Source organism: Ranitomeya imitator, chromosome 1, assembly GCF_032444005.1.
Source record: "Ranitomeya imitator isolate aRanImi1 chromosome 1, aRanImi1.pri, whole genome shotgun sequence".
NCBI lineage: Eukaryota > Metazoa > Chordata > Amphibia > Anura > Dendrobatidae > Ranitomeya > Ranitomeya imitator.
This window is the reverse complement of record NC_091282.1, coordinates 890,606,085-890,632,205: the sequence shown is the minus strand read 5'-3', so window position 1 is coordinate 890,632,205 and position 26,121 is coordinate 890,606,085. Positions and strand designations below refer to the sequence as shown.

The 26,121-nt window shown below is 46.2% G+C and overlaps 1 protein-coding gene across 1 annotated transcript in view; it reads right to left on the bottom strand.

Annotated features, from left to right (window-relative positions):
• The window catches only part of LOC138653074 (tyrosine-protein phosphatase non-receptor type 9-like), a 75,120-nt gene that overhangs the window by 24,317 nt on the left and 24,682 nt on the right, over positions 1-26,121 (bottom strand). The window contains exons 2-7 of the mRNA XM_069743190.1: positions 21,878-22,018; positions 14,308-14,397; positions 10,186-10,310; positions 8,832-8,937; positions 6,776-6,886; positions 4,828-5,480 (exon numbers count right to left, since the gene is read on the bottom strand). Coding sequence (XP_069599291.1) covers positions 4,828-5,480; positions 6,776-6,886; positions 8,832-8,937; positions 10,186-10,310; positions 14,308-14,397; positions 21,878-22,018 — 1,226 coding nt within the window. The remainder of the gene's footprint in view (positions 1-4,827; positions 5,481-6,775; positions 6,887-8,831; positions 8,938-10,185; positions 10,311-14,307; positions 14,398-21,877; positions 22,019-26,121) is intronic.

The window sequence follows — 26,121 nt, the reverse complement described above, 5'->3', positions numbered from 1 at the left end:
TGTGTACCTGGTAGCCCCTTTACGGCATCTCTCTTATACCAGGTCCTAGCTTCAGGTGTTTTAATTACAGCAGGTCCAATACCCCTCCACAGAGAGAGAATTTTAGTCTAGGAAGAGGTTTCACATGTACCCATTCAGATGGAGACGTTTATTCTCAGCGAGGTAAGGCAAGTGCAGGACGCTCTTATTTTTCATATTTCTAGTGCAGCAATGCAGTTCAAATTTCGGGTTTTCAAGTTTACATGTTTTGTGTGTGTGTGAATAAAGCCTTAACCCTTTTAATCCCAATGGTGGTTTGCACGTTAATGACCGGGCCAATTACAATTCTGACCACTGTCCCTTTATGAGGTTATAACTCTGGAAGGCTTCAACGGATCCTGATGATTCTGACGTTTTATCGTGACATATTGTACTTCATGATAGTGGTAACATATATTTAATATGACTTGCATTTATTTGTGGAAAAAAAAGGGAAATTTGGCAAAAATTTCACAATTTTCCAACTTTCAATTTTCATGCCCTGAAATCACAGAGATGTCACAAAATAGTTAATAAAAAACATTTCCCATATGTCTACTTTACATCAGCACAATTTTGGACATTTTTTGTTAGGAAGTTATAATGGAATCAATGTTTACCATCAATTTTTCATTTTTCCAACAAAATCATTTTTTTTAGGAACCACATCACATTTTGAGTAACATTGAGGGGTCCATATGATAGAATATACCCAAAAGTGGCACATTTCTAAAAACAACCCACCCCTCAAGGTGCTCAAAACCACATTCAAGAAGTTTATCAACCCTTCAGGTGCTTCACAAGAGTTTTTGGAATGTGTACAAAAAAACCAACAAACATTTAACTTTTTTTCCCACAAAAAGTAGACTTCAGTTCCAATTTTTTTTTTTTATTATTAATTTTGACAAGGGTAACGGGAAAAATGGACCCCAAAATTTATTGTGTAGTTTCTCCTGAGCATGCAGATACCCCATATGAGGCAGAAAATCACTGTTTGGGCAAACGGCAGAGCTCCTTCGCCATTTGACTTTTTGAACGCAGAATTTGCTGGAACAATTGGCAAATGCCATGTCGTGCTTGGAGAGCCTCTGATGTACCTAAACAGTGAAAATCCCCACAAGTTACCCCATTTTGGAAACTAGACCCCTTAAGCAATGTGTTTAGATGAATGGTAAGCACCTTGAACCCCAAAGGTGCTTCACAGTAGTTTATAAGGTTGAGCCGTAAAAATAAAAAAAATAAATCAAATTTTCCCGAAATATGTTTTAGCCACAAATATTGCATTTTAATAACGGTAACAGGAAAAATTACACCATACAATTTGTAGCCATTAGCAGTGAAGAAAAAAATAACTACATCTTTACCATTAAAATTTAGTTTTAGCCCCAGATTTTACATTTTCACACAAGTGGGTAAAAATGGCACCAAAATTTGTCCCACAGTTTCTACTGAACGTGGCAATATCCCGTATGTGGCTGTGCAGTACTACTTAGCCATACGGAGAGATTTGGTATGTACAGAATGCTATTTACCTCCTGCAGCGCAGATTTTCCAAGAAGAGTTTGTGGACTCCATATACAGAGCCCCTAATAGCTAGAAGAGCAGAAACCCCCTCAAGTGACCCCATTCTGCAAATTATACTACTTTGGGAATTTATCTACATCTGTAGTGCTCATTTGGACTCCATGGGTGTTTTCCAGAAACAAGCAGCAATGGCTGTTGCATAGTGAAAATTGCAAACTGCCGTAGTGACCAGTGCGCTGTAGTGACCAGTGCGCTGTAGTGACCAGTGCGCTGTAGTGACCAGTGCGCTGTAGTGACCAGTGCGCTGTAGTGACCAGTGCTTTTAGGTTTAGAATGAAGTAGAGTTGAGGAAGTTAACCCCGCCCACACCAGGCTCTCCATGTACAAAGTCCTTAGATAGTGAGGTGCCTATCACGGGAGGGGGCATGTCCAACCAGGGCTCAAATGACCAGCTGGTCACAGCAATGATAACCTACTGGTGCTAAAACAATCATTGTACACAAACAAAACCTCAGGGCTTGAAAAGAGAGGCATCACTGAAAGCTGTGTTTTAACTCCTACAGCATGCGGTCTTCAGCTTACATAGCAAAAACCTGCTGACAGATTAACTTTAACCTCTTACCGTCCGCCGATACGCCTTTTCACAACGTTACTTAAGGGTACTTATGCCTCAGCGCCGCTTTTTAACGGTGCTGAGAAAAGTGGATAGCTCCCCCAGAATTGGAATTTCTCCAGGGCGTAGCCGAGACTCCAGAAAACATGATTCGGGTCGGTTTTTACCGACTCCAGTGTTGCGATCGCCGTTAATAACAGAACAGCGGCAACCGAAAAAAAAAAAGAAGTCTGATTTCTCATTAAATTTCTCTCTCCTCTGATGCGATTGCACATCAGGAGAGAAATGTGGTCCCCTGATCCCCCAGTTACCTCTGCTCCGGTGTCCCTGTTTCTCCCATGTAGTCTCCCCGGGCCGCCTGCATCATCCGAGAAAAAAAAAAAATGGCCGGCGCGTGTGCCTGCTGAGATCTGCCGGCCTGCACCTGACAACAATAGGACATTTTTCCTATTGGTTCATTTTGATCACTGTGATAGGGTCTATCAAAATGATCAAAAAAAAAAAGTGAATAAAATCTCCTTTTATCACCCCCTTAGGGAAAAATAAATTGTTTTTATTTAATTCCATTTTTCCATTAGGGTTAGGTTTGTGGTTATTGTTAGGATTAGGGGTGTTTTGGGGTTAGGGTTGGAGTTAGAATTGGGGGGTTTCCACTGTTTAGGTACATCAGGGGGTCTCCAAATGCAACATGGCACCACCATTGATTCCAGCCAAGTTTGCATTCAAAAAGTCAAACAATACTCCTTCCCTTCTCAGCCCTGCCATGGGCCCAAATAATGGCTTTTCCCCACATACGAGGTATCAGCGTACTCAGGAGAAATTGCACAACAAATTTTGTGGTCCACTTTCCCCTGATACCCTTGTGAAAATTTAAAAAAAAAAGTTCCAAATTTATTTTTTTGTGTAAAGAAAAATAAAGTGTTCATTTTTTCCTTCCACATTGCTTTAGTTCTCGTGGAGCACCTGAAGGGTTAATAAACTTCTTGAATGTGGCTTTGCGCACCTTGAGGGGTGGAGTTTTTAGAATGGTGTCACTTTTGGGTATTTTCTGTCATATTGACTCCCCACTTAAAATGTGAGGTGGCCTAAAAAAAAAAAAAAGTGAGAAATCGCTGGTCAACTTTTAACTCTTATAACGTCCTGACAAAAAAATAAAAAATAAAAAATGTTTCCAAAATTGTACTGATGTAAAGTAGACATGTGGGAAATGTTATTTATTAGTTATTTTGTGTGACACCACTCTCTGACTTAAGGGTGCAAAAATTAAAAGTACGAAAATCGTAAAATTTTTGTTAACTTTGTTTTTTTTTTCATAAATAAACGAAGTCATAAGAAACTTTACCACTAACATGAAGTACAATATGTCACGAAAAAACAGTCTCAATCACTGGGATCCGTTGAAGCGTTCCAAAGCTATAGCCTCAAAGTGACAGTCAGAATTGTAAAAATTGGCCTGGTCATTAAGCACCAAATTGGCTCTGTCACTAAGGGGTTAAGCGTGGGCTCCAATCCAACATGTGCAGAATTATTTGACCTCCACAACAAAAAACATTTTTTATGCCATTTGTGAATGAAGCAGTTTTCTGCTGATAATTGGAGGCTTTTCTAGCAGAAACACACCAAAAATTGACATGTGGCTTTATCCATGTGGAAACCAACTTCAGCACCATGTGAACAATTGCCATATTATCCCATACAAGACAAAGGAAGCTTTAATAAGAGTATTTTAAGCTATTTTTCCCCAATGTACATTTTGGACCAGAATCTGCTCCTAAATCCACGTTAAAAATACAAAAAGCCTTGTGTGATCATATCCTTAGGGTGCCTCCGTATTGTGTTTTGTCACCCGTTCGTTGGTCCTGTCAGGGTGTACAACTGGATACCCCCTCCTGCAAAGCAGGATTCGGACGTATGCGCGGACAGGGCCATAAACTACAACGTGCATCATTTTCGGGCGTATACGCCTACTGGGGGCAGCCACTCCGTGGTAGTAGACTGCGACTGGGTGTCCGCCTGCAGTGAGAGTATATGACCGAAAACGATGAATGTCAAAGCACACATGCACTCTGTCGGCACCATTTTAGCCAACGGCCCAGTCGGTGTAAACACCGAAATCCCATTTTACAGGGAAAGTTGGGGTGGGGTCTGGATGTAAGCCCTAAGGGGACCAACAATTGGGTGAGAAAACGCAATGTGTAAGCACCCTTAGGGCTCCTTCACTTGTGAGAAATACGTCCGCGTTTCGCAGGTTAAAACCCTTCTGTGGCGCCGGCACTCCAGAGCGGAGCGTGCGGCCGCACAGCAATACATGGAGCTGCACGCTCGGCTCTAGAGTGTCGGCGCCAGAGCAGGGTTTTAACCTGCGAGACTCGGATGTATTTCTCGCAAGTGAGAAGGAGCCCTTACAGTAAATATCTTGAATTGACAAGGAATTTAAAAACATTTATGGGGGGCATTTATCATTCCATTGGCACCCCAAATGTTGCATTTTGTTACATTTGCTTTCTGTAAATGTGTGCCCCACAGTTATTAGTAGTTTTAAATCATTTAAGACACCATTTTTTTTTAGTACTAAATTGGAAAAAAAAAAATCTGTTCTACAAATGTAAATGGGGTTGTTTCTGTTGCACTTGCAATCTTCCTACTATCCTTACAGGGAGGCTGACACTTACTTTGATACATCAAAAGCACCGACTGGTGGCTCTTTTCTAATTTCTTCATACTCCTGAAAAATGCCCCTCTTTTTCATCCTCTTGACGTGCTGCACCAGACCTAGTACCGTCATGCCTCCTTCTTCAGGCATGTGTAAGGATTGCTCCATGTCTGCTGGCAGTGGTCGAGCTTTCTGGGGTAAAGGCGGGATGGAAGGATTGTCAGTAGGCTGTTTATACAATGGCGTGTCCGGAGGGGTCTCCGATTGAGGAGGTGGTCTCCTACAGTTTGTATTTACGCTGGAGCTCTTCTCACAACAATCGTAGTTTCCGCCAACGGCAGAACCATTCCAGTGCACACAGCCACTCACTCTGTGCGTCTCGGCGTAATTCTTAGTCCTGTTTTCATGGTAATGATTGTGAATAAGTCTGGTATTGTCAGTCACATTCTGCTGGGTGCAATTAGAGTTCAGTCGATCACTCACAGGATTCTGCTCCGAGGAGTAGATCACAAAGAGATGGTCCATGCAGTCTCCATTTTCTTGGCCTTGTCTAGAATTAACACATGCCTGAATCCAAGCAACATGGCTTATTTTAGATGTTCCTCCCAAATGCTCTGGTAAAGATTCCTTCGGTATGTGGTTCACCAACTCGTGGGCTTTTACTGTTCGCACCTGTGGTGGAAACATTAGGATAGGGTCACTACCAAATGGCCTAGCCGTATGGAGGCCACAGGGAAACTCGTAGAAAACAATGGACTGAATGAATGTCTACTGAGTTCAATGGCCACTTTCCTTAGTGCATTTGCAATAACTTGGCTTGAAAAACAAGCTTTAAAATAAATAACTGCGGTTTTAAATTTTTATTTTAGAAATTAATAGTATACATGAAAAAAGGAAACTTTGTAATATATCTGATCAAAGAAATCTACTTACGGTATATCTATGGACTGATCATTTTCAATGCATGGGTAAAATCTGTATTCAGTGAAGGCCAATTTTCACATTAGAGATTGGAGGAGACAGTTGGTGCTTTTAATATTCTATGGAGGAGGAGGTAGTGACAGACATTATGCTGCACGCTCTCCTCAGTCATTTACAGTTCTCCATAGAACATTATGAGCACCAACTTTTATCTACCATTTCAGTAATGGGAAAGTCTATATTCACTGAAGACAGATTTTATCCGTGAATTTAAAATTTGGAGAACTATCAGTCCAGGAGGCGAAGGATTTCTCTAACAAGTTTTAGTACCAAGTTTCTTATTTTCATGCAAACTATTGATTTGTGGGGGGGGAAAAAATGGATACTTTTGGAGAAGCTCTCCAATCAAAGTTTTTATTCTCTTAACATATTGCATCCATCATACAATATAGCACTGTGTACTTACAATTGCTCATTTTGCTATATTGCTCAGTAAATTATTCTTTTTTTCTTTGCTGTATGTAGAAACAAGAACTCTTTTCCTGGCAGAAATCACTCCGCTTTTCACCTCCAGACCTAGCCGCCCCCTCCCCTCGTTAGGGACTTTTGCAGTGACTTATGACTCAGAGAAAATTGACCTCCTGTTTCTACATCGAGCTTAAAAGGACTCAGCTGGTCAGTTTTTAATCACGTGATGTCATAGACCTCAAGGAAAAGAGTAGAATTAGCTGGGTAGAAAAGCAAAATGAGAAATTGTAAGCACACACTGCTATATAATGATCATTGCAATATATTAAAAGGATACAAAATGTAAAGAGGCACTCCCATCAATGTCCAAAGTAACAAGATACATTCAAAGACAATGCTACTTTACAGATAATCCGGACCTGTAGTAGAAAAATATCAACTAATTGAGCTTACAATAATACGTTATTACAGCTTACAGAAAAAAAAAAAATCACAAAATCAACAAGCAAAAGTAAAAAAAAAAAAAACTAAACAAAACACAAAAAAGCAAAACATATACAAAATATATAATACGCTACCCGTTCTCTCAGCTTTTCTCGGACGAAAAGGCGTAAAACAGCAAATGGAGCTCGAAACCAAAGAGGAGAGGATACAATAAAAACACATTTTAACCGCGCAGGAAAAGCACCCTAGAGACAAAAGGAAGGAATGAAAAATTGAACACAGATAAGGGAGGAAAAAAAAAAAAAAAAAAGAATCCTACAGAAGATTTCCATATGACTCCACAACAGGTTATGAAATACAGCTGATAAACATTGGCATGATATACACTCCGATCACCTGCTTATATAATAATAAATTCTAGTAAATGGGAATTAAAGAAGAAAACAAACATGACACTTGAGATAACATATGTGTAACATTTTTGCAGACAACTTTCCCAATGTGGAAGTGTGGTAAAGATGTTCTTGTTTTAGATCTTGGAGCATTTGCATTTAAAGTAGCACTCCAGAATGATTTATATTGAACATATAGCTGTGTGATTATTTTTCTCATCTCAACTGGATCAATACATTTTTAAAAACATTCATAGGCAGCTGATTCCCAGGCTGCACAACAGTCCAGTACATGCTCTTATGTGTAGGCAGGAAGTCAGTCTCTGGACTTCCTGTGTACTACAGGATGGACATCACACATCAATCACTCCGCTCCCCAATCAACTACTCCCACTTTGTTCCATCACCACACAACTTTCATTTTATGCTCTGCTGCTGACCAATTAAAGGGAACCTGTCGTCCGCCCCCCCCCCCCCCCCCCCCCCCCAGCCAGGCGTTTTTAACTAGAAAAGCCACCTTGTGCAGCACTAATGCTGCATTCTGTCAGATGGCTCTTTTATTTGGGGTCCCTTCCAACGCTGCAATTTTCGTTTTTATAATTTGCCCGCCATACCTGTAGTCTGTCCGGGGGTGCATGTCTTTTCCCCCCCGGACACAAACGCCTCCCAGCCATCACTCGGCCCCTTGGGGCGCCGTCTCCTGTGCCTTCATTAACATCTCGGCACCTGTGCTGTAAGTTCCCTTTTCGGGCATGTGCAGTTTGCGCTGCCCTTCGACTCATCACATGATGGGAACTTACAGCGCAGGCTCGGGGAAGTTAATGAAAGCACAGGAGGCGGCGCCCCAAGGAGCCCGAGTGATGGCTGGGAGGCGTTTGTGTCTGGGGGGAAAAGACATGCACCCTGGACAGACTACAGGTAAGGTTGGCAAATTAAAAAACGAATACTGCAGCTTTGGAAGGGACCCCAAATAAAAGAGCCACCTTGACAGAATGCAGCATTAGTGCTGCACAAGGTGGCTCTTTTAGTTACAAACGCCTGAGGGGGGGGGAGTTTGCATCTCGGCTTCAGGAAAATGGCCGCTGCGATCTCCATCTGCGCACGCGCGGCATCCCACGGCCATTTTCCTGAAGCCCCGTGCAGCAGAGCACTCCATCTGCGCACACGCGGCCTCAGGAAGATGGCCGCCCCCACCGATGACAAGGGTAATAGCGCAGATCGCGCGTTTTTTCTTCACCTGCGCGCAGTGGATTCGGCACTTGGACATGCGCACACCACTACGCCACCAACGGAAAGCTGGGGAAGAAACAGCGATGTCACCACGCCCACCTGACCTGACCAGCCTGATTGACAGGCGAAAACCGCGACTTTGGTAATGTATTTCGCAGCATAGGTGGGGAATCAGGGTACACTACATACACTATTGTAACGCACAGCTCAGGCCCTATTTAACAGTATTTTTATCTCAATCTGAAAAAACGGGGTGACAGGTTCCCTTTAAATAAAACCCCCCTAAAAAAACTAAGCCCCACTTATTAGCTTCACAGGCCAACAGACAAGGGAGGAAACGATCAGCAGCAGATTAGCCCATTATTTCAGTATTTCTACAAGACTGACATTTTTACCATCATGAAGGAAATGCTGCAGACAAATAGGACAATTATATTTCATGTTGAATTTAAACTTTCATTTCTAGGTCAGTTTTTACAATTAAAATATGTACCGTGACAAAGTATTCTGGCCTCGGTTAACTGCGATAACATAAGTATTAAAAACAAAGTAGCACTCAACAACATACCTTTAAAAGGTTCAATATCTTTACACAAAGCTCATAATCAAAATTTCCATAAGTGGAATTAATCATGTCGTAAATGAAGATGAGCCCATTCCTCTGTGTCTCCACCCTATGATAAAAAAACAGGATTAAAAAAAAAAAAGAAAAAAAGGAGACTAATGTACTAACCACTCACAAAATCTACACTGCATTTTTTGTCTTCACTTTAGGGTATGTGCACTTTAGGCCTCTTTCACACTTCCGTCTTTACAGATCCCTCGCAATGCGTTGTTTTTGGAAAGAAATGGATCCTGCAAATGTGCCTGCAGGATCCGTTTTTTTTTCCCATAGACTTGTATTCGCAATGGATCGCGACGGATGGCCACACGTCGCATCCGTCATGTTTTGGCAGACTGTTGTCAAAAAAAGTTCAATGTAACTTTTTTTGTACGTCGCGTCCAACATTTTCGACCGCGCATGCGCGGCCGAAACTCCGCCCCCTTCTCCCCGGACTGCAGAATGGGCAGCGGATGCGTCGAAAAACTGCATCCGCTGCCCACGTCGTGCAACAAATTCACGTTGGCCCGTACCGACGGAAATGTGAAAGAGGCCTTAAAGTATGCTGCAAACACTGATGTGTTGGCAGGAAAAACCGCCTACAATTTGTGTGGTTTTGTTGCGGCTTTTTCTCCACTCATTAGTATGATGAAATCTGCAAATACGCTAAAAGAATTGACATGCTGCAGATGTAAATCTGCAAGGAAAAAATAAGCAACGAGTGCGTGAGACTTCAGGAATCTCCTTCACTTTGCCGGGACTAAAATCCTTCTGTTTTGGGGATGAAATTGCATGGGGAAAAAGGTTACAAAGTCACAACGTGAATACCCTTACATATTGTACCAGTAACAGCAAAAATCCAGACCAAAGGAAATATTTCAATACTTGTCAACAATGGCCACTCGTTTCAGATGACCAGCAATTTCATCCAATCTGTAATATATAATGGGCTCTGGGGAAATCGCTTGTATCCAAGTAATATTTCATTTCCGTGCCTGCCAGCATCTTATTCATTTATTCATTCATATGGTTATTAATGTACAGGCTTTCTTCCAGAAAGTAATACTGGCACAGAACAGGCAGTAAAGATAAAAATCAATAAAGTAATATAAGGAGATCTGTTTTCGCATGCTGGCAAATAATGTCATTCACTGAAATACCAATACCATCCCAAATCATATTCTCCATACACCAATAAAGCATTTGCCCAAAACGGATTACTAATTTTTCACTAAAATAGATTATCGCAAAGCTTCCCCTGGTACATTGCTGTGCTCTGATGGGAAGGAAAGAATTAAGTGATCACTCTTCAATAAATTACCTCTCAATGGCTTTATCTAGCTGGTAGATAATTGCCTGGAGAACTGCCTTATGCGTGGTTACATCCGGCCGATGAAGTCTAGCAGTGAACAAGGCTAACGCTGCTCCATTTGCATCTCTTCCGGGCTGTAATTGAGAAGCACAAACACAGTCATTAGGATATGCTAAGGACAGAAATGTATAGCCCGACATCTTAAATCCAATACACTGAGCAATTGGGGCTCATGTGTGTGTGAGAATACGTGAAGGAAAAAAAGATTCAAATCACAACACATACATATACATGTTATACATACACACATACATACACACATACTGTACATATACAGTACAGACAAAAAGTTTGAACACCTCATTTAAAGATTTTTCTGTATTTTCATGACTATGAAAATTGTACATTCACACTGAAGCTGAAGGCATCGAAACTATGAATTAACACATGTGGAATTATATACTTAAAGTGTGAAACAACTGAAAATATGTCTTATATTCTAGGTTCTTCAAAGTAGCCACCTTTTGCTTTGATGACTGCTTTGCACACTCTTGGCGTTCTCTTGATGAGCTTCAAGAGGTAGTCACCGGGAATGGTCTTCCAACAATCTTGAAGGAGTTCCCAGAGATGCTTAGCACTTGTTGGCCCTTTTGCCTTCACTCTGCAGTCCAGCTCACCCCAAACCATCTCGATTGGGTTCAGGTCTGGTGACTTCCCATGCGGAAAGTAATGCGGATAATGTGCGGGTGGTACCCGGGGTGGAGGAGAGGAGACTCTCCTCCAGGCCCCAGGAACCATATTTGTGTAAAAAAAAAAAAAGAATTAAATTAAAATAAAAAATAATGATATACTCACCTCTGAAGTCTCAGCGCTGCACGCGGCCGTCCGGTCTCAGGTTTGCTATGCGACCAGGACCTGCGGTGACGTCGCGGTCACATGACCGTGACGTCACAAAGGTCCTTCTCGCACAGCATCTTTGGAACCGGACCGCCGCCTGCAGCACCGAGGAAATCGGGACGTCAGAGTGTGAGTATATCATTATTTTATTATTTTAACATTACTATTGATGCTGCATATTGCTGCATATGCAGCATCAATAGTAGGGGTAAAATCCCGCAGCGGAAACCGCAGGACAAACTGCGATAAATCTGCAGGGATAACCGCAGCGGGTTTGCCCTGCAGATTTATCAAATCCGCTGCGGGAGAACCCGCAGGGACAGGACGCTATGTGTGAACGCCAAGAGTGTGCAAAGCAGTCATCAAAGCAAAAGGTGGCTACTTTGAAGAGCCTAGAATATAAGACAATTTCAGTTTCACACTTTTTTGTTAAGTATATAACTCCACATGTAAAATTCATAGTTTCGATGCCTTCAGCTTCAGTGTGAATGTACAATTTTCATAGTCCTGAAAATACAGAAAAATCTTTAAATGAGGTGTGTCCAAACTTTTGGTCTGTAATGTAAATATATATATATATTTACATTGCATTGATTTAGGTCCTTTAGTGGAAAATCACTTTAAAAAAAAAAAAAAAAAGTGTGTGTGTGTGTGTGTGTGTGTGTGTGTGTGTGTGTGTGTGTGTGTGTGTGTGTGTGTGTGTGTGTGTGTGTGTGTGTATATATATATACACACATACTTTTTTTTTTTAAAGTGATTTTTCACTAAAGGACCTAAATCAATAATTGAACTTAACACCTGAGAGTAGTGTTACGTATAAAAAGTCCAAATATTGCCGTTTAAATTACCAATTTTTAATCTCTGCCATTAAATATACGAGTCACACTGGTGTAGATCCTTATTTTCCTTATTTTAAGTCCTATCACCAACCAGCAGTTCGGCTAGAAATATTTTGACGCCAAATAGTCACCTAAAAGGTATACAAAGACCAATATCTTCAACAGCCCAGACCCTGCTGTGAGGGCTAGAAAGAAACACAATCACCAAGGAAACATCAAGTGCGAATGGTGACACTGAAATCCATTATTACCTGAATGTTTCAGTGCTCGCTGAGTGTGCAGCTGTTAAAGGGAACCTGTCACCCCCAAAATGGAAGGTGAGCTAAGCCCACCGGCATCAGGGGCTTATCTACAACATTCTGTAATGCTGTAGATAAGCCCCCGATGTATCCTGAAAGATGAGAAAAAGAGGTTACATTATACTCACCTGGGCGGGCGGTCCGATGGGTGTCGCGGTCCGGTCCGGGGCCTCCCATCTTCTTACGATGACGTCCTCTTCTTGTCTTCACGCTCCGGCGCAGGCGTACTTTGTCTGCCCTGTTGAGGGGAAAGCAAAGTACTGCAGTGCGCAGGCACCAGGCCTCTCTGACCTTTCCCGGACCCTGCGCACTGCAGTACTTTACGCTGCCCTTAACAGGGCCGACAAAGTACGCCTGCGGCGAGAAGACAAGAGGAGGACGTCATCCTATGAAGATGGGAGGCGCCGGACCGGACCGCGATGCCTATCGGGCCAGACCGCAGCAGGACCGTCCCTGGGTGAGTATAATCTAACCTCTTTTTCTCATCTTTCAGGTTACATCAGGGGCTTATCAACAGCATTCCAGAATGCTGTAGATAAGCCCCTGATGCCAGTGGGCTTAGCTCACCTTCCATTTTGGAGGTGACAGGTTCAATTTAAAGCCTCTTGCAATATTTGGACTTTTTAAAGTTTAAATATTGATTAGGTCCTTTAGTGAAAAAGCTATTATTAAATATATATTTTTTTCTCTTGTTTGCACAATGCACTTTATTATATTTAAATATTGTTTGTTCTTTGCCGCTATTGCTGCACCTAATTAATCTGCCAAATAAGTGCCTGCTGTGAACCTTCCTTTTGTGTAACCTCCATAATTCCAGCTAATTTCTGTTCCCGAACATTTTTTAAGTGTATTGTATTTAATTGAATAAAAACTAATACAGTTTTAAAAATAAATCTTGTTGTCACTTCAAAGTTTTCTTTTGCACCTAAACCATGTGACTATGGTGCATAAGGAATATGGTCTCCTAATACATATACATATATACATGCACACATATACACACACACACACACCTCTATGTAACCTGCACATGCCTGAAGCCGTGGTATTCACAAGGAGAAGCAGAATTCTTAAGTTCGGGGCGGATAATACAAGGACAACGCAGGGATCTCAGTAACGCCTCAGTGGGCATACAAAGGGCAGACAGGGCAGGACTGGTCAAACATGTAGTGCATGCCTTTCAGTATATACAACGAGAAAATTTTCATAAAGCAAGTATTATGATATACTGTAAACTTGTCCCACACAATGGTGTTAATGAGAATTCCAAGGAAAGCTCCTTTCACAATAAGTGTGCAGTCTGAGCAGGCTGCTCATCACGTTAGGTGAAAGGATTTTCATGTTTGCCCAAAAAGCTCATTGTTTTAACAGGACCTGCGCTGACGAGAACAACGGCAGCCTATGAACACTGAACAATCGATAGAGGATCCATGTTGCGGGGGTCGGCCTGTACAAAAGCCCATGAAACGACACCCGATCAGTAAATAAGTGGTCTTGCAGTGCTGCCAGTCAGGTAGTGCCGCAGGACCTTTAGGCCAGGGGTGTCAAACTGCATCACTGGGAACGGAAGCATCACGAGGAGCGGGAAGGCTGCCGGAAGGTGAGAATATCACGATTTTTAATTTTAATTTTAATTTTTTTTTTTTTTAACAATGATATGGTTCCTAGGGCCTGGAGGAGAGTCTCCTCTCCACCACCCTAGGTACCAACCGCACATGATCCGCTAACTTCCCAAATGGTGGGCATAGCCCCATGCAGAAAGTAAGCGGATCAATGCATTCCTATGTGTGCGGAAACCCCAGGATTCCGCACAAAGAATGAACATGCTGCGTTTTTTCTGGAATGCGATTCCGCTGCAGAAAAAAATGCAGCATGTGCACAAAAAATGCGGAATGCATTCTAATAATAGGATGCTTAATGTATGCTTTTTTTTCGTGGTTTTATCGTGTTTTAATAGCGAAAAAACGCAAAAATTCCTGAAAGTGTGCACACAGCCTTAGACTGTCATATTAATCATGGAGGATTCACTTTTACTAAATTCCTAGTATAATCTTCTGTAAAGTGACTGAATGTCTTAAACTAATAGGAATACTTACTAAAACCGTAAATTTACCACTCAGTAGCTCAGAGCGTAAAGGTTCTTCATCAGGATTTATGTTGTAGATCCCTTCTTTAAGTCTTGTGTTCTAGTAAGACAAAATGCAGATGAGCGAGGGATGTGGCTTTTCCTCTATTGCTCAAGCCATAAGAGCTTTTTAGGGCTTGTTTCCATTTGCGAGAAAACAGGATTTTTGGTTGCTTACCGTAAAATCTGTTTCTTGAAGCCTCCATTGGGGGACACAGGAACCATGGGTGTATGCTGCTGCCACTAGGAGGCTGACACTATGCAAATAAAAAAGTTAGCTCCTCCTCTGCAGTGTACACCCCACCGACTGGCATTATACTCTTCAGTTAGTGAGAAAGCAGTAGGAGATAATGAAACAAGGTTGAAAAACCATAACCACAAACTTGAGAACTGTAACGTGAGAACAGTCATAGAACAGATAACAGAAAACATTGGGAGGGAGCTGTGTCCCCCAATGGAGGCTTCAAGAAACAGATTTTACGGTAAGCAACCAAAAATCCTGTTTTCTTTATCGCCTCTCATTGGGGGACACAGGAACCATGGGACGTCCCAAAGCAGTCCCAAGGGCGGGAAAACAGACTTCCATCAGGTCAGAGGACTCACCACTGCCGCCTGCAGGATCCTTCTGCCTAGGCTGGCGTCCGCCGATGCGTAGGTATGGACCTTGTAAAATTTGGCGAACGTGTGGATGGAAGACCAAGTTGCCGCTTTACAAAGCTGTAGGGCGGAAGCCCTGTGGTGCACCGCCCAGGAGGCGCCGACTGCCCGGGTAGAGTGAGCCTTAATCCCAGGAGGGGGCACACTGTTCTTGACCCGGTAAGCCTCCAAAATTGCCGTTCTGATCCAGCGAGCAATAGTCGCTTTAGAAGCCGGCTGGCCTCTGCGCGTGCCATCAGGAATGACGAAAAATGAATCCGTCTTCCGGAAAGAGGATGTTCTATCCAGATAAATCCTCACTGCCCTGACTAGGTCCAGCTTGTTCAACGATCGCTCCAGAGGATGAGTCGGAGCTGGACAAAAGGAAGGTAGAACCATGTCCTCGTTGAGGTGGAAGGTGGAAACCACCTTAGGAAGAAAAGAAGGTGGAGGTCGGAAGACCACCTTGTCCTGGTGAATGACCAAAAACGGAGGGCGGCAAGACAGTGCCGCCAGCTCGGAAACGCGGCGAATGGACGTGATGGCCACAAGAAAGGCCACCTTCCAAGATAAAACTGATAGAGGAATCTCCCTAAGAGGTTCAAAGGGAGAAACCTTCAAAACGTCCAGTACCAGGTTTAGGTCCCATGCCTCCACAGGGGCCCTGTACGGCGGGACGGCGTGGGCTACCCCCTGAAAGAAGGTCTTAATCTGTGGCCGAGAGGCCAAGGTCTTCTGAAAGAGGATGGAAAGCGCAGAGACCTGACCCTTCAGGGAACTAAGAGCCAGGCCCGAATCCAGTCCTGCCTGAAGGAAGGCCAAAAGAGAAGGCAGGGAAAAAACCATAGGCGGCACGCGGTTGGACTCGCACCAACGGAAGTAGGCCTTCCAGGTGCGGTAGTAGATCCTGGAAGACGAAGGCTTCCGAGCCTGAATCATGGTGTGAATCACCCGGTCCGAAAGGCCGGACGCTCTTAGAACCGCGGTCTCAACAGCCACGCCGTTAAACTGAGCGACCGAGAATTCGGGTGGCAGATCGGACCCTGGGACAGCAGATCGGGCCTGTCTGGAAGGCACCAGGGAGCGTCCGCGAGAAGGTTGACGAGCTCCGCGAACCAAGCTCTCCTGGGCCAATCCGGGGCGATCAGGATGACCGGCACCCCTTCCGCTTTGATCTTCTTCAACAGTTTGGGAAGTAATGGAAGGGGTGGGAACAGATAGGGCAGCTCGAACTGTGACCAAGGAATGGCCAGAGCATCGACGCCCACTGCGAGAGGATCGCGTGACCTGGAGACGAATTGTGGAACCTTCCTGTTGATCCGAGACGCCGTGAGATCCACATCCGGAGTTCCCCATCGAAGACAAATCTGATGGAAGACCTCCGGATGCAGGGACCATTCCCCTGCCGCGAGACCCTCGCGGCTGAGGAAGTCGGCGGCCCAGTTTTCTACGCCGGGGATATGCACCGCGGATATCACCGGAACCGTTGCCTCTGCCCAAAGGAGGATCTTGGACACCTCGGCAAGGGCCAAGGAGCTCCGAGTCCCCCCCTGATGGTTGACATATGCCACAGCCGTGGCATTGTCCGTCTGGATCCGGACTGGAAGGCCCCTGAGGATCCTTTCCCAATGGCGGAGGGACAGAAAGATGGCCCGAATTTCGAGGACGTTGATCGGCAGCGCGGACTCCTGCAGCGACCAACGGCCCTGAACCGTCAGGTGGCGAAAAACCGCACCCCAGCCGATCAGGCTGGCATCCGTTGTCACCACCTGCCAGTGAACCGGAAGGAAGGACCTGCCCTGGGAGATGAGAGGAGACGTCAGCCACCAGTTGAGAGACCGCTTGACCCGAAAGGAGAGTCTGATCGGCCGATCCAGGGAGAAGACCGACCTGTCCCACTGAGACAGAATGGCTTGCTGAAGGGGTCGAGAATGGAATTGGGCGAAGGGAATCGCTTCCAAGGTAGCTACCATCCTCCCCAGGACCTTCATGGCCGATCGGAGGGAGGGAGGCCGAGGACCCTGGAGCAAGAGAATGTCCCGACAAAGGGTGGATCTCTTGTCCTTGGGAAGGAAGACTCTGGACTGACGAGTGTCGAAGAGCATGCCCAGAAAGATGATGCGCTGAGAAGGAATAAGGCAGGACTTCTTCCGGTTGACCAGCCATCCGAAACGGGATAAGGTGTCGAGAACAATGGACAAGCTTTCGTGGGCCTGAGCAAAGGACGGAGCCTTGATGAGGATGTCGTCGAGGTATGGAAACAGAACCAAGACTCTGACTCTCAAAATGGCCATCAGCGCCGCCATGATTTTCGTGAACACCCTTGGCGCGGTTGCGAGACCGAACGGCAGGGCGACGAACTGAAAATGATCTTGTTGCACTGCGAAGCGCAGGAAACGGTGATGTCCGGGAAATATTGGAACATGTAGGTAGGCGTCCTGGATATCTATAGAGCATAGAAATTCCTGAGCCTCCATGGAAGCAATTACTGAACGAAGGGATTCCATCCTGAAGTGTCTCAGGCGAACCCTCCTGTTCAACAATTTGAGGTCCAGAATGGGACGAACCTTGCCGTCTTTTTTCGGTACCACAAAGAGGTTCGAGTAGAAACCCGTGTACCGTTCCTTTTCTGGGACGGGAACGATTACCCCGGATTTGAGCAGAGAAGCGATGGCTGCGAAGAAGCCCGGAACCAAAGTGGGATCTTTTGGAGGACGAGATTGGAAGAAACGATCTCTGGGTCGGGAGGCGAACTCTATTTTGTATCCCGAAGACACAACTTCCCTGACCCATGCATCCTCTACTGCGGAAATCCAGACGTCCCTGAAACGGAGAAGATGGCCCCCCAACCTGGGAGTTGGGCTGGAGTCTTGCCGAGAGTCATGCGGAAGTGGATCTTCCAGTCCTGGGCCTGGACGATCTACCCTGGGAATAGCGAGGACGCCAGGACGGAGTGGGCCTGAAGGACACCGCCTTCTTCTCTTGACGTGCCTGTGGCCTCTGTTGCTGCTGGGAAAAGGAGTTTGATGCAGCGAAGCGACGAAAAGGCCGGAACGAGCGAAACTGCCGTCTAGGAGGAGGGCGACGAGGTTTAGCCTGGGGGAGAAGGGAACTTGTGCCCCCAGTGGCGTCCTTAATGATCTGGTCCAGCTGGGAACCAAAGAGACGAGAGCCCTGGAAGGGCAGACTAGTGAGGGACTTTTTGGAGGACAAGTCCGCCTGCCAGGCCTTGAGCCAAACGGTCCGGTGGATGGCAACGGCATTGCTGGAAGCCTGAGCCGCACAAGAGGCGACATCCAGGGAGGCGGAAACCAGGTATTCACCAGCGTGGGAAATCTGGTTGGCAAGTTCCGCTAATTGCGCGGGAGGAGCCCCGTCCAGGATACCTCGCCGCAGATCCTTGGCCCATTTTGAGATGGATTTTGAGGCCCAAGTGGAAGCAAAGGCCGGGCATAGCGCTGCTGAAGCCGCTTCGAAGGCAGATTTTGCGAAGGATTCTATAACTGTCGTTAGAATCCTTCAGAGACGCTCCGCCGGACAGTGGGAGCACCGTGTTGGTGGACAGCCTGGACACAGGTGGATCCACAGAGGGAGAGACCGTCCAATTGGCGGTAAGATCTGGTGAAAAAGGATATAACACCCCCAGGCGTTTTCCCCTCTGAGAACGTCTGGTCGGATTCTCTCTCTCTCTGGCCAGGATTTCCTTGAATTCAGGATGAGGGGCAAAAAATTTTGAAGGTGGTTTGGCCCGTCTAAACGAAACCGCCTGATCTGCGGGTTCCGTAGAGGGATCCTTAATGCCACAGGTTTGGTTTATAGCCCGAATGAGGTTCTGGACCGACTCACTCATGGTGGCGATTTGGCTAGGATCCAACTCCGACATCTCCTCTGAGGGCGCATCAGATAAAGCCTCGCCTGACTCAGGGGAGGAGGAACGGTGCGACACCAACCGCGGGGGAGGGCCGTGCGGCGAGATGGAACGCGAAGAGGACTCAGACCGACGTTCCTGTCTGGACCTTTTGTGGCTAATCAAGGAGGGCTCGGGCGGCGGTTCCTGCGACCCGCTGGCCACTGCAGGGGTCTGCAGGGGTAACCGATCCAGCGCGGACACCAGGGTTTGAGACACCCGTGTTAAATCGGCCACCGATTGTGACAGAGAAGCGGCCCAGCCTGGGATGGGGGGATCACTCTCGGGCGGAACAGCCGGGGGATCCTGGGCGGTGGGAGCAATCGGGTTGCTGCAGGACTGACACAGCGGGGAGGACTGACCTGAGGGAAGTTTGCCGTTACAGGACGAACATGCAAAGTACGTGACTAAGGTAGTAGATGAAGAAGAAGTAGGGGGGCGAGAGCGGCCCCCTTTAGAGGAAGACATTTTGAGGGACCCTGAAGATGCCAGTTGGTTAGGGGACAGTGGGCAGAGGGGGGTGTCAGACTGCAGTGCAGCTACTCACGGACCCGGTCCTGGAAGATGTCCCACTTGTCCTTGGTGGAGAAATCCCCTGGTGCTGAGCTCACAGAAGATGCGGGCGAAGGAGCGTGGCGCGCTGCGTGAGGCACTGCAAGGGCTGCTGCTGTGGTGTGAAGCGATGCTCACACCAGACGAGTGTCCCACGAGGAAGGGGGCGGAGCTAGACGCAGAGGCGCCGGTGGGCAGGTCATAGTATGTCGGGCGGGAAAAAAGCCCGCCCGCAGAAGCGGAAGAGACAGGTCCGAAGACCGGAAGTAGGCCCCGGCCGAAGCCGGGGCCTAAATTAGGAACCGGCGGCCGGGAAACGAGCCGCGGCGCCGGTATAGAGCGCCGGAGCTATGCGCCGCGACGGGAGGCTGGCGGCACAGGCGCCGCAGCCTGGTAGGCTGCGCCGCTGAAGGGCGCCGCAGATCCACCTCCTGCGGCGCCGGAGCAATGCGCCGCGACGGGAGGCTGGCGGCACAGGCGCCGCAGCCTGCTAGGCTGCGCCGCTGAAGGGCGCCGCAGATCCACCTCCTGCGCCGGAGCAATGCGCTGCAGCGATAAGCAGCGCGATAGACTGCAGGGCTGCTGCGCTGAGGACTGTGCCCAGTGAAAAACCGCAGCGCTGATAGTGCGCCGCGGAAAGGAGCGAACAGCAGCCAAGAGCTGTCAAGAAAGAAGGTGCTGGTCACGGGTGAGAGCGCTGCGGCCAGAAAACAGGCGCCGCAGCCTGCTCAGAATGGGGAAAATGCTGGAGCTCCAGGATCACCGATAAAATATCGACCGCGCCGCAAGGTTACAGGCGATGACCGGGTAAGAGAGGGTCACCGTCTGGGAGCCCTTAACAAGAATCCCCCCCCTAACAAGGATCTGGGATGGGATAGGGGAAATACTCACCTAAAAAAACATCCCACGCCGTACTAACCTTAAAAGAGGGTGAGACATCCAGGGCTGATGGACGTCCTCGTCTCCTCCAACCGACAGGCTCTGGTGGGCGAGTGGGTGGGGGACGGAGCCAGGACCGGACTTCTGAGCACGCTGGTGTGCCAGGATCTTGGTCCTGGTGAGGGATCTGTGAGGATACGGGGTGGCAGTACACACCGTACTCATAGTCCGCTTGTGGGAATACAGGTGTGACTGTTCACCCTGTATCCCTCCGAGGAAAACTGAAAGAAAACGACGCACATTGAGGTAGATAAGGGTCTAATGAAAGACCCGTGTCCACCTCCTACTGACACTAAGCTAAACTGAAGAGTATAATGCCAGTCGGTGGGGTGTACACTGCAGAGGAGGAGCTAACTTTTTTATTTGCATAGTGTCAGCCTCCTAGTGGCAGCAGCATACACCCATGGTTCCTGTGTCCCCCAATGAGAGGCGATAAAGAAATACGTCCGTGTCTCGCATGTGAAATCCAAGCTCTGGCGCCGGCACCCCAGAGCGGAGCGTGCGGCCGCATAGCAACACATGGAGCTGCACGCTCTGCTCCCAAGTGCCGGCGCCAGAGCTTGGTTTTCACATGCGAGACACGGACGTATTTCTCGCAAGTGGAAACAAGCCCTTAGTGCGATAAAGAAAGGGTGCTCTCTCCACTACACAGATCTATCTGCTTCTACAGTGGTCCACAGTAAAAAGCTGGCGGAGAGGTGTAATTATTAATTAGAAAGCAATGAGAGGCCTGAAATAGCGAGATGTTCCCAGCCAGCTCAGACTCATGGGTCACAGCATTAGTCACTAGATGCCTTTCACACCATAACCACCCAGGATGGCAGCATATGTGGGATGTATGGAAAGATTAACCATTTACATAAGTGTGACATGCTTGTGCCTTGATGGACAATCCCTTTAAAATGAAATGTGTCACCAGGATTTTGCCACCTGATCTAAGAGCAACATGATGTAGAGACCCTGACTTCAGCGATGTGTCACTTACTAGTCTGATTGCTGTAGCTTTGACAAAAAAAAAAAAAATTATCAGCAGATCTCTAGAGGATTAGTAAACCGGCTGCCATGTAGTCCTCCATATTCATGAGCTCTGTATAACCCCGTCCCCACCTGATTGGCAGCTGTCTATACAAAGTATACACAGAAAGCTGCCCAATCAGTGGTGTGGGCGGGGTTAGACAGAGCTCAGCATTCAGAGATCTACTAGATCTGAAGCAGTTATAACATTGATTTTATGAAAACTGCAGCTAGCAGCCCAGTAAGTGACATTGCTGAAATCATGCTGCTCTCATATGGGGTTGCAACAATCTAGTGACAGATTCCCTTTAAGCAATTATCCAAATAACCCTCCCTCGGCCAGGTAACCAGAACTTGAAGACTAGCATTTTCAGTCAAGACAAGAATACTATGAAATACTGTAGATATATACAAAAACTTTTTCAAATACTATGAGCAGATCATAGACAAACCAAATACAGAAAAGCAAACATAACTCGAAGCCTGGACTTACCCTGTAAGCTTGAAATAAATCGATTGCTCTCAAAACATCAAACTTCCGAGCCATTAAAAATTTCACAGCAGTGTTAGGAGGCACCGTAACCACTTGTGGCTGCTCGCGATTCTTCAGTTCCGAAATAAATTCCTCAATTGCCTGTAAATTGGGAAGAAATTATTAAAATGATGGACTGATCAAAACTTTCTCTAAAAATGCAGCTGCCGATCAGCAGAAACAACTTTGCCATATAGAGATCAAAAAGAACATGTGAAATGGAAACGACACATATCAATCTGGGGAAAAAAAGAATGTACAGTGATATTTTTCAATCGAGGTACATCTGAGGTGTGAAGTAAATGTCACCGGGTTTTTGCCAGCATAATGCAGGAAAAGAGACCCTGACTCCAGTGATGTATCACTTACCGGGCCACAGTGTAGTTGACAAAAACACAGTTTTTTCATCAGAAGTATATCATTATAGAACTAGTAAACCTACTGCTAGGAGGTCAAACATGTTCATAAGTTTCAGTATAACACCCCCCCCCACCACCACCACCGATTGGCCTCTTTCTGCCCAGGCACAGCGTATACAGAAAGCTACCAATCAGTGGTGTGGGCGGGGTTATACAGAGCTCAGCATTTAGAGATTGTTAGATCTGCAGCAGATATAACAGGGATTTTATCAACACTACAGCAAGCAGACTGGTAAGTGACACATCGCTGGAATCAGGGTCTCTGCCCCCTCTATTAGTATAATTGAATTGTAAATGTATACATACATCTATATACACATAGTAGAGACCATAAAAATGTCTAGATCTCTGGAATCGTATGGCAAGTTAAAGAATAAAAATACAAACAGAATAATCAGAGGAGCAGTGGGTATACAATAGAAACTGGCCAATAATACCTTTGAAATAGAGAGGATCTCAGTGGCAGAACCTGGGTTGCAAAAGTCCAGAAATTCCAGGCCAGGCCAGTAAAAAAAAAAAAAAAAAAAAAAAAAAATATGCCTAACCATAAAGAAATTTTAATCTATTCTACAATTATATTCTGTGGACATGTATCACTTGTGTACAGTCAAGCCGGTAATCCTGGGCAGAACGCTGATACGACTATAGTAAAATACAGTATTCACATTTTGATAATCTCAATATAGATTCTGAAGAATTGTCACAACAGTTACAAGGTATAGAAAGGGCAATACCAGACGCGGTGTCATCCCTAGTGTGCAGAAAACAGGTGCCTTATTCTTATCCTTTCATTGATACTGCCTGTGGAAAGAATCAATGAAAGACCATCAGGAAAAGAGGGAAGTCATCTCACAACGCACAGAATAAGAGTCTATTTATCAGGTCATTTGGTTCCCCAAGAGAGCGGTCGGAAATATTCCTGTATGCAGACATTGAGAGAGACAGAGGAGAGCTGTCAATAGAAAGGGGAAGCCAGTTACAAATGATAAAAGCCTGACTGTAGTTTAAGAAAAAAAAAAATCAATATGGCCGGTCTGGCAGCTCTCATTATATGTGCTGCACAACAGCATGGCAATAAAGGAGCTCTCTGTGACAAGCAAATCATCTCGGATGTTCCCTGAAGTCTGCTAGATAAGGGGCGGCTGAAGGACAGCTATTCCTTTCCGAAAAGCCCCCCTCCTAGCAAGCATGTGTTATAAATGGGGAGAAGAGAATAAGCCACTGGCAGACATCTTTGGCAGCGCTTTTCTCTAGTGAGCACAAACGATAGGGCATTCCCCCATGCTTTCCCAAAATCTGTTGTATGGGATAAGGCCAGGCACTGCAAACAAATACACATCAGCTGAAAGGTGTATGGGGACTTCATCTTTGTGCCCAGATATGTGCATTGCCATACAGAAAAACAACAGGTGTGTCCTGCCCGCAGTCAGCATGCAACACAGAATGGCTATTCATGCTGCCTAGGCATAGTGGGTCGTGTGTCCTTTAATTTTTATGGAAAGAACTCTGCGCACTCTGGCAGCATTCTGTACTGAATGCCACCACGTAAAGACGACTGCAGCGAGTCAGACTTTGGCCAGTGCATGAGTCAGGACGTTCTTTGTGGGAAGAGTTAGCACACTCCATCCACCTATCCCACTCCCATCATCGCAGCTCTGTAGCTCCGAAGCTTTACATGTCCAGGGTTTGGGTGACTATATATATCTGGCAGTCTCCGCATCACCTGCGTCATTGCCCATCCGGCAGTCTCTGCATCACCTGCGTCATTGCCCATCCGGCAGTCTCCGCATCACCTGCGTCATTGCCCATCCGGCAGTCTCCGCATCACCTGCGTCATTGCCCATCCGGCAGTCTACGCATCACCTGCGTCATTGCCCATCCGGCAGTCTACGCATCACCTGCGTCATTGCCCATCCGGCAGTCTACGCATCACCTGCGTCATTGCCCATCCGGCAGTCTACGCATCACCTGAGTCATTGCCCATCCAGCATTCTACGCATCACCTGCGTCATTGCCCATCCGGCAGTCTACGCATCACCTGCGTCATTGCCAATCCGGCAGTCTACGCATCACCTGCGTCATTGCCCATCTGGCAGTCTACGCATCACCTGCGTCATTGCCCATCTGGCAGTCTACGCATCACGTGCGTCATTGCCCATCCAGCAGTCTACGCATCACCTACGTCATTGCCCATCCAGCATAAAGAGTAAAATGTGTGAACAGTTGCTAGCTGCTACAATATACAAACAAAAGAATACAGCAATACTAAGTGCCAAGATGTATGCAAGCATTGGCCAGCCCATAAACTGGCCAATTCATGAGTCACCCAGCTGCGACAAGGTGTACTTTCTCAGCGTCTCCTATGGGATGCATACAATCCATTGTCTACTATGGGATGTGTATACACCAGTTTCAGTGTTTCCTACCAATACAACCCCAGTATTGTGTTAATGATTTATATCTGCAAGCCGTTGGGAAAATAATTATTCTTGACAACCTGTGGAAACCTGTTTAAAAGGGGTTGCCTGAAGTTTGGAAGTGATCATAGACAAGGGATAACTTCATGCTCGCTGAAGGTCTGACCACTGGATTATGTGAGGATTTTTTTTTTTTTTTGCTTATCTGTAGTGGCAGGTACGGTTACGAACGGACACTTTTTTGCTCATCAGCTTTTGCTACTGTTTGTGTACGTACTGTGCGCCCCAAGACAGATTTTCTAATGTGGCCAGGAGACAGAAAACAGTTTGACACCCCTGGTTTATGCAGTGACTAGTGACCATAAGAACAGTAGATGGTAAATGGCAGATTAGGGCCCGTTAACATCACTTTTGGAGATCAGAGTATAAAAATCAGAGTAAGGCCACGGTTATACGTTTCCATCAGTATTTGTAGTCAAAACCAGGAGAGAAACAATCAGAGGAAAAGTATAACACGTCACGACTTCTGTATTTAGCACCCACTCCTGGTTTTGGCTTACACATACTGATAGAAAATACTGACTATGTCCTTAGATAGGTGGAGCAGGATGACAAGGAGTACTATGCACAGGGGCAGAAGCAATCACCCCAGAGAAGTTGATACCTGACTCCTAAACCCAGAAGCCACCCACTGACCCAGCCTCCTAACCTGCACTCCTCAGGGAAGCTCCAGTAATTAGCCGTCCACATTATTATTATTATTATTTATTATTATTATACATTTTTATAGCGCCATTTATTCCATGGCGCTTTACATGTGAATACGGGGCAAATATAGACAAATACATTAAACATGAGCAGATAACAAGGCACACGAGTACATAAGGAGGGAGGACCCTGCCCGCGAGGGCTCACAGTCTGCAGGGGGTGGGTGAGGATACACTAGGAGAGGGAAGAGCTGGCTGTACGGCTGTTCAGTAGGTTGAGGATCCCTGCAGGCTGTAGGCTTGTCGGAAGAGATGAGTCTTCAGGTTCTTTTTGAATGTTTCTATGGTAGGCGCAAGTCTGATGTGTTGGGGTAGAGAGTTCCAGAGTATGGGGGAAGCACGGGAGAAGTCTTGGATGCGGTTATGGGAAGAAGAGATGAGAGGGGAGTAGAGAAGGAGGTCTTGGGAGGATCGGAGGTCGCGTGTAGGTAGGTACCGGGAGACCATGTCACAGATGTATGGAGGAGACAGGTTGTGGATGGCTTTGTATGTCAGTGTGAGGGTTTTGAACTGGAGTCTCTGGGCGATAGGAAGCCAGTGAAGGGCTTGACACAGGGGAGAGGCTGGGGAATAGCGGGGGGACAGGTGGATTAGTCGGGCAG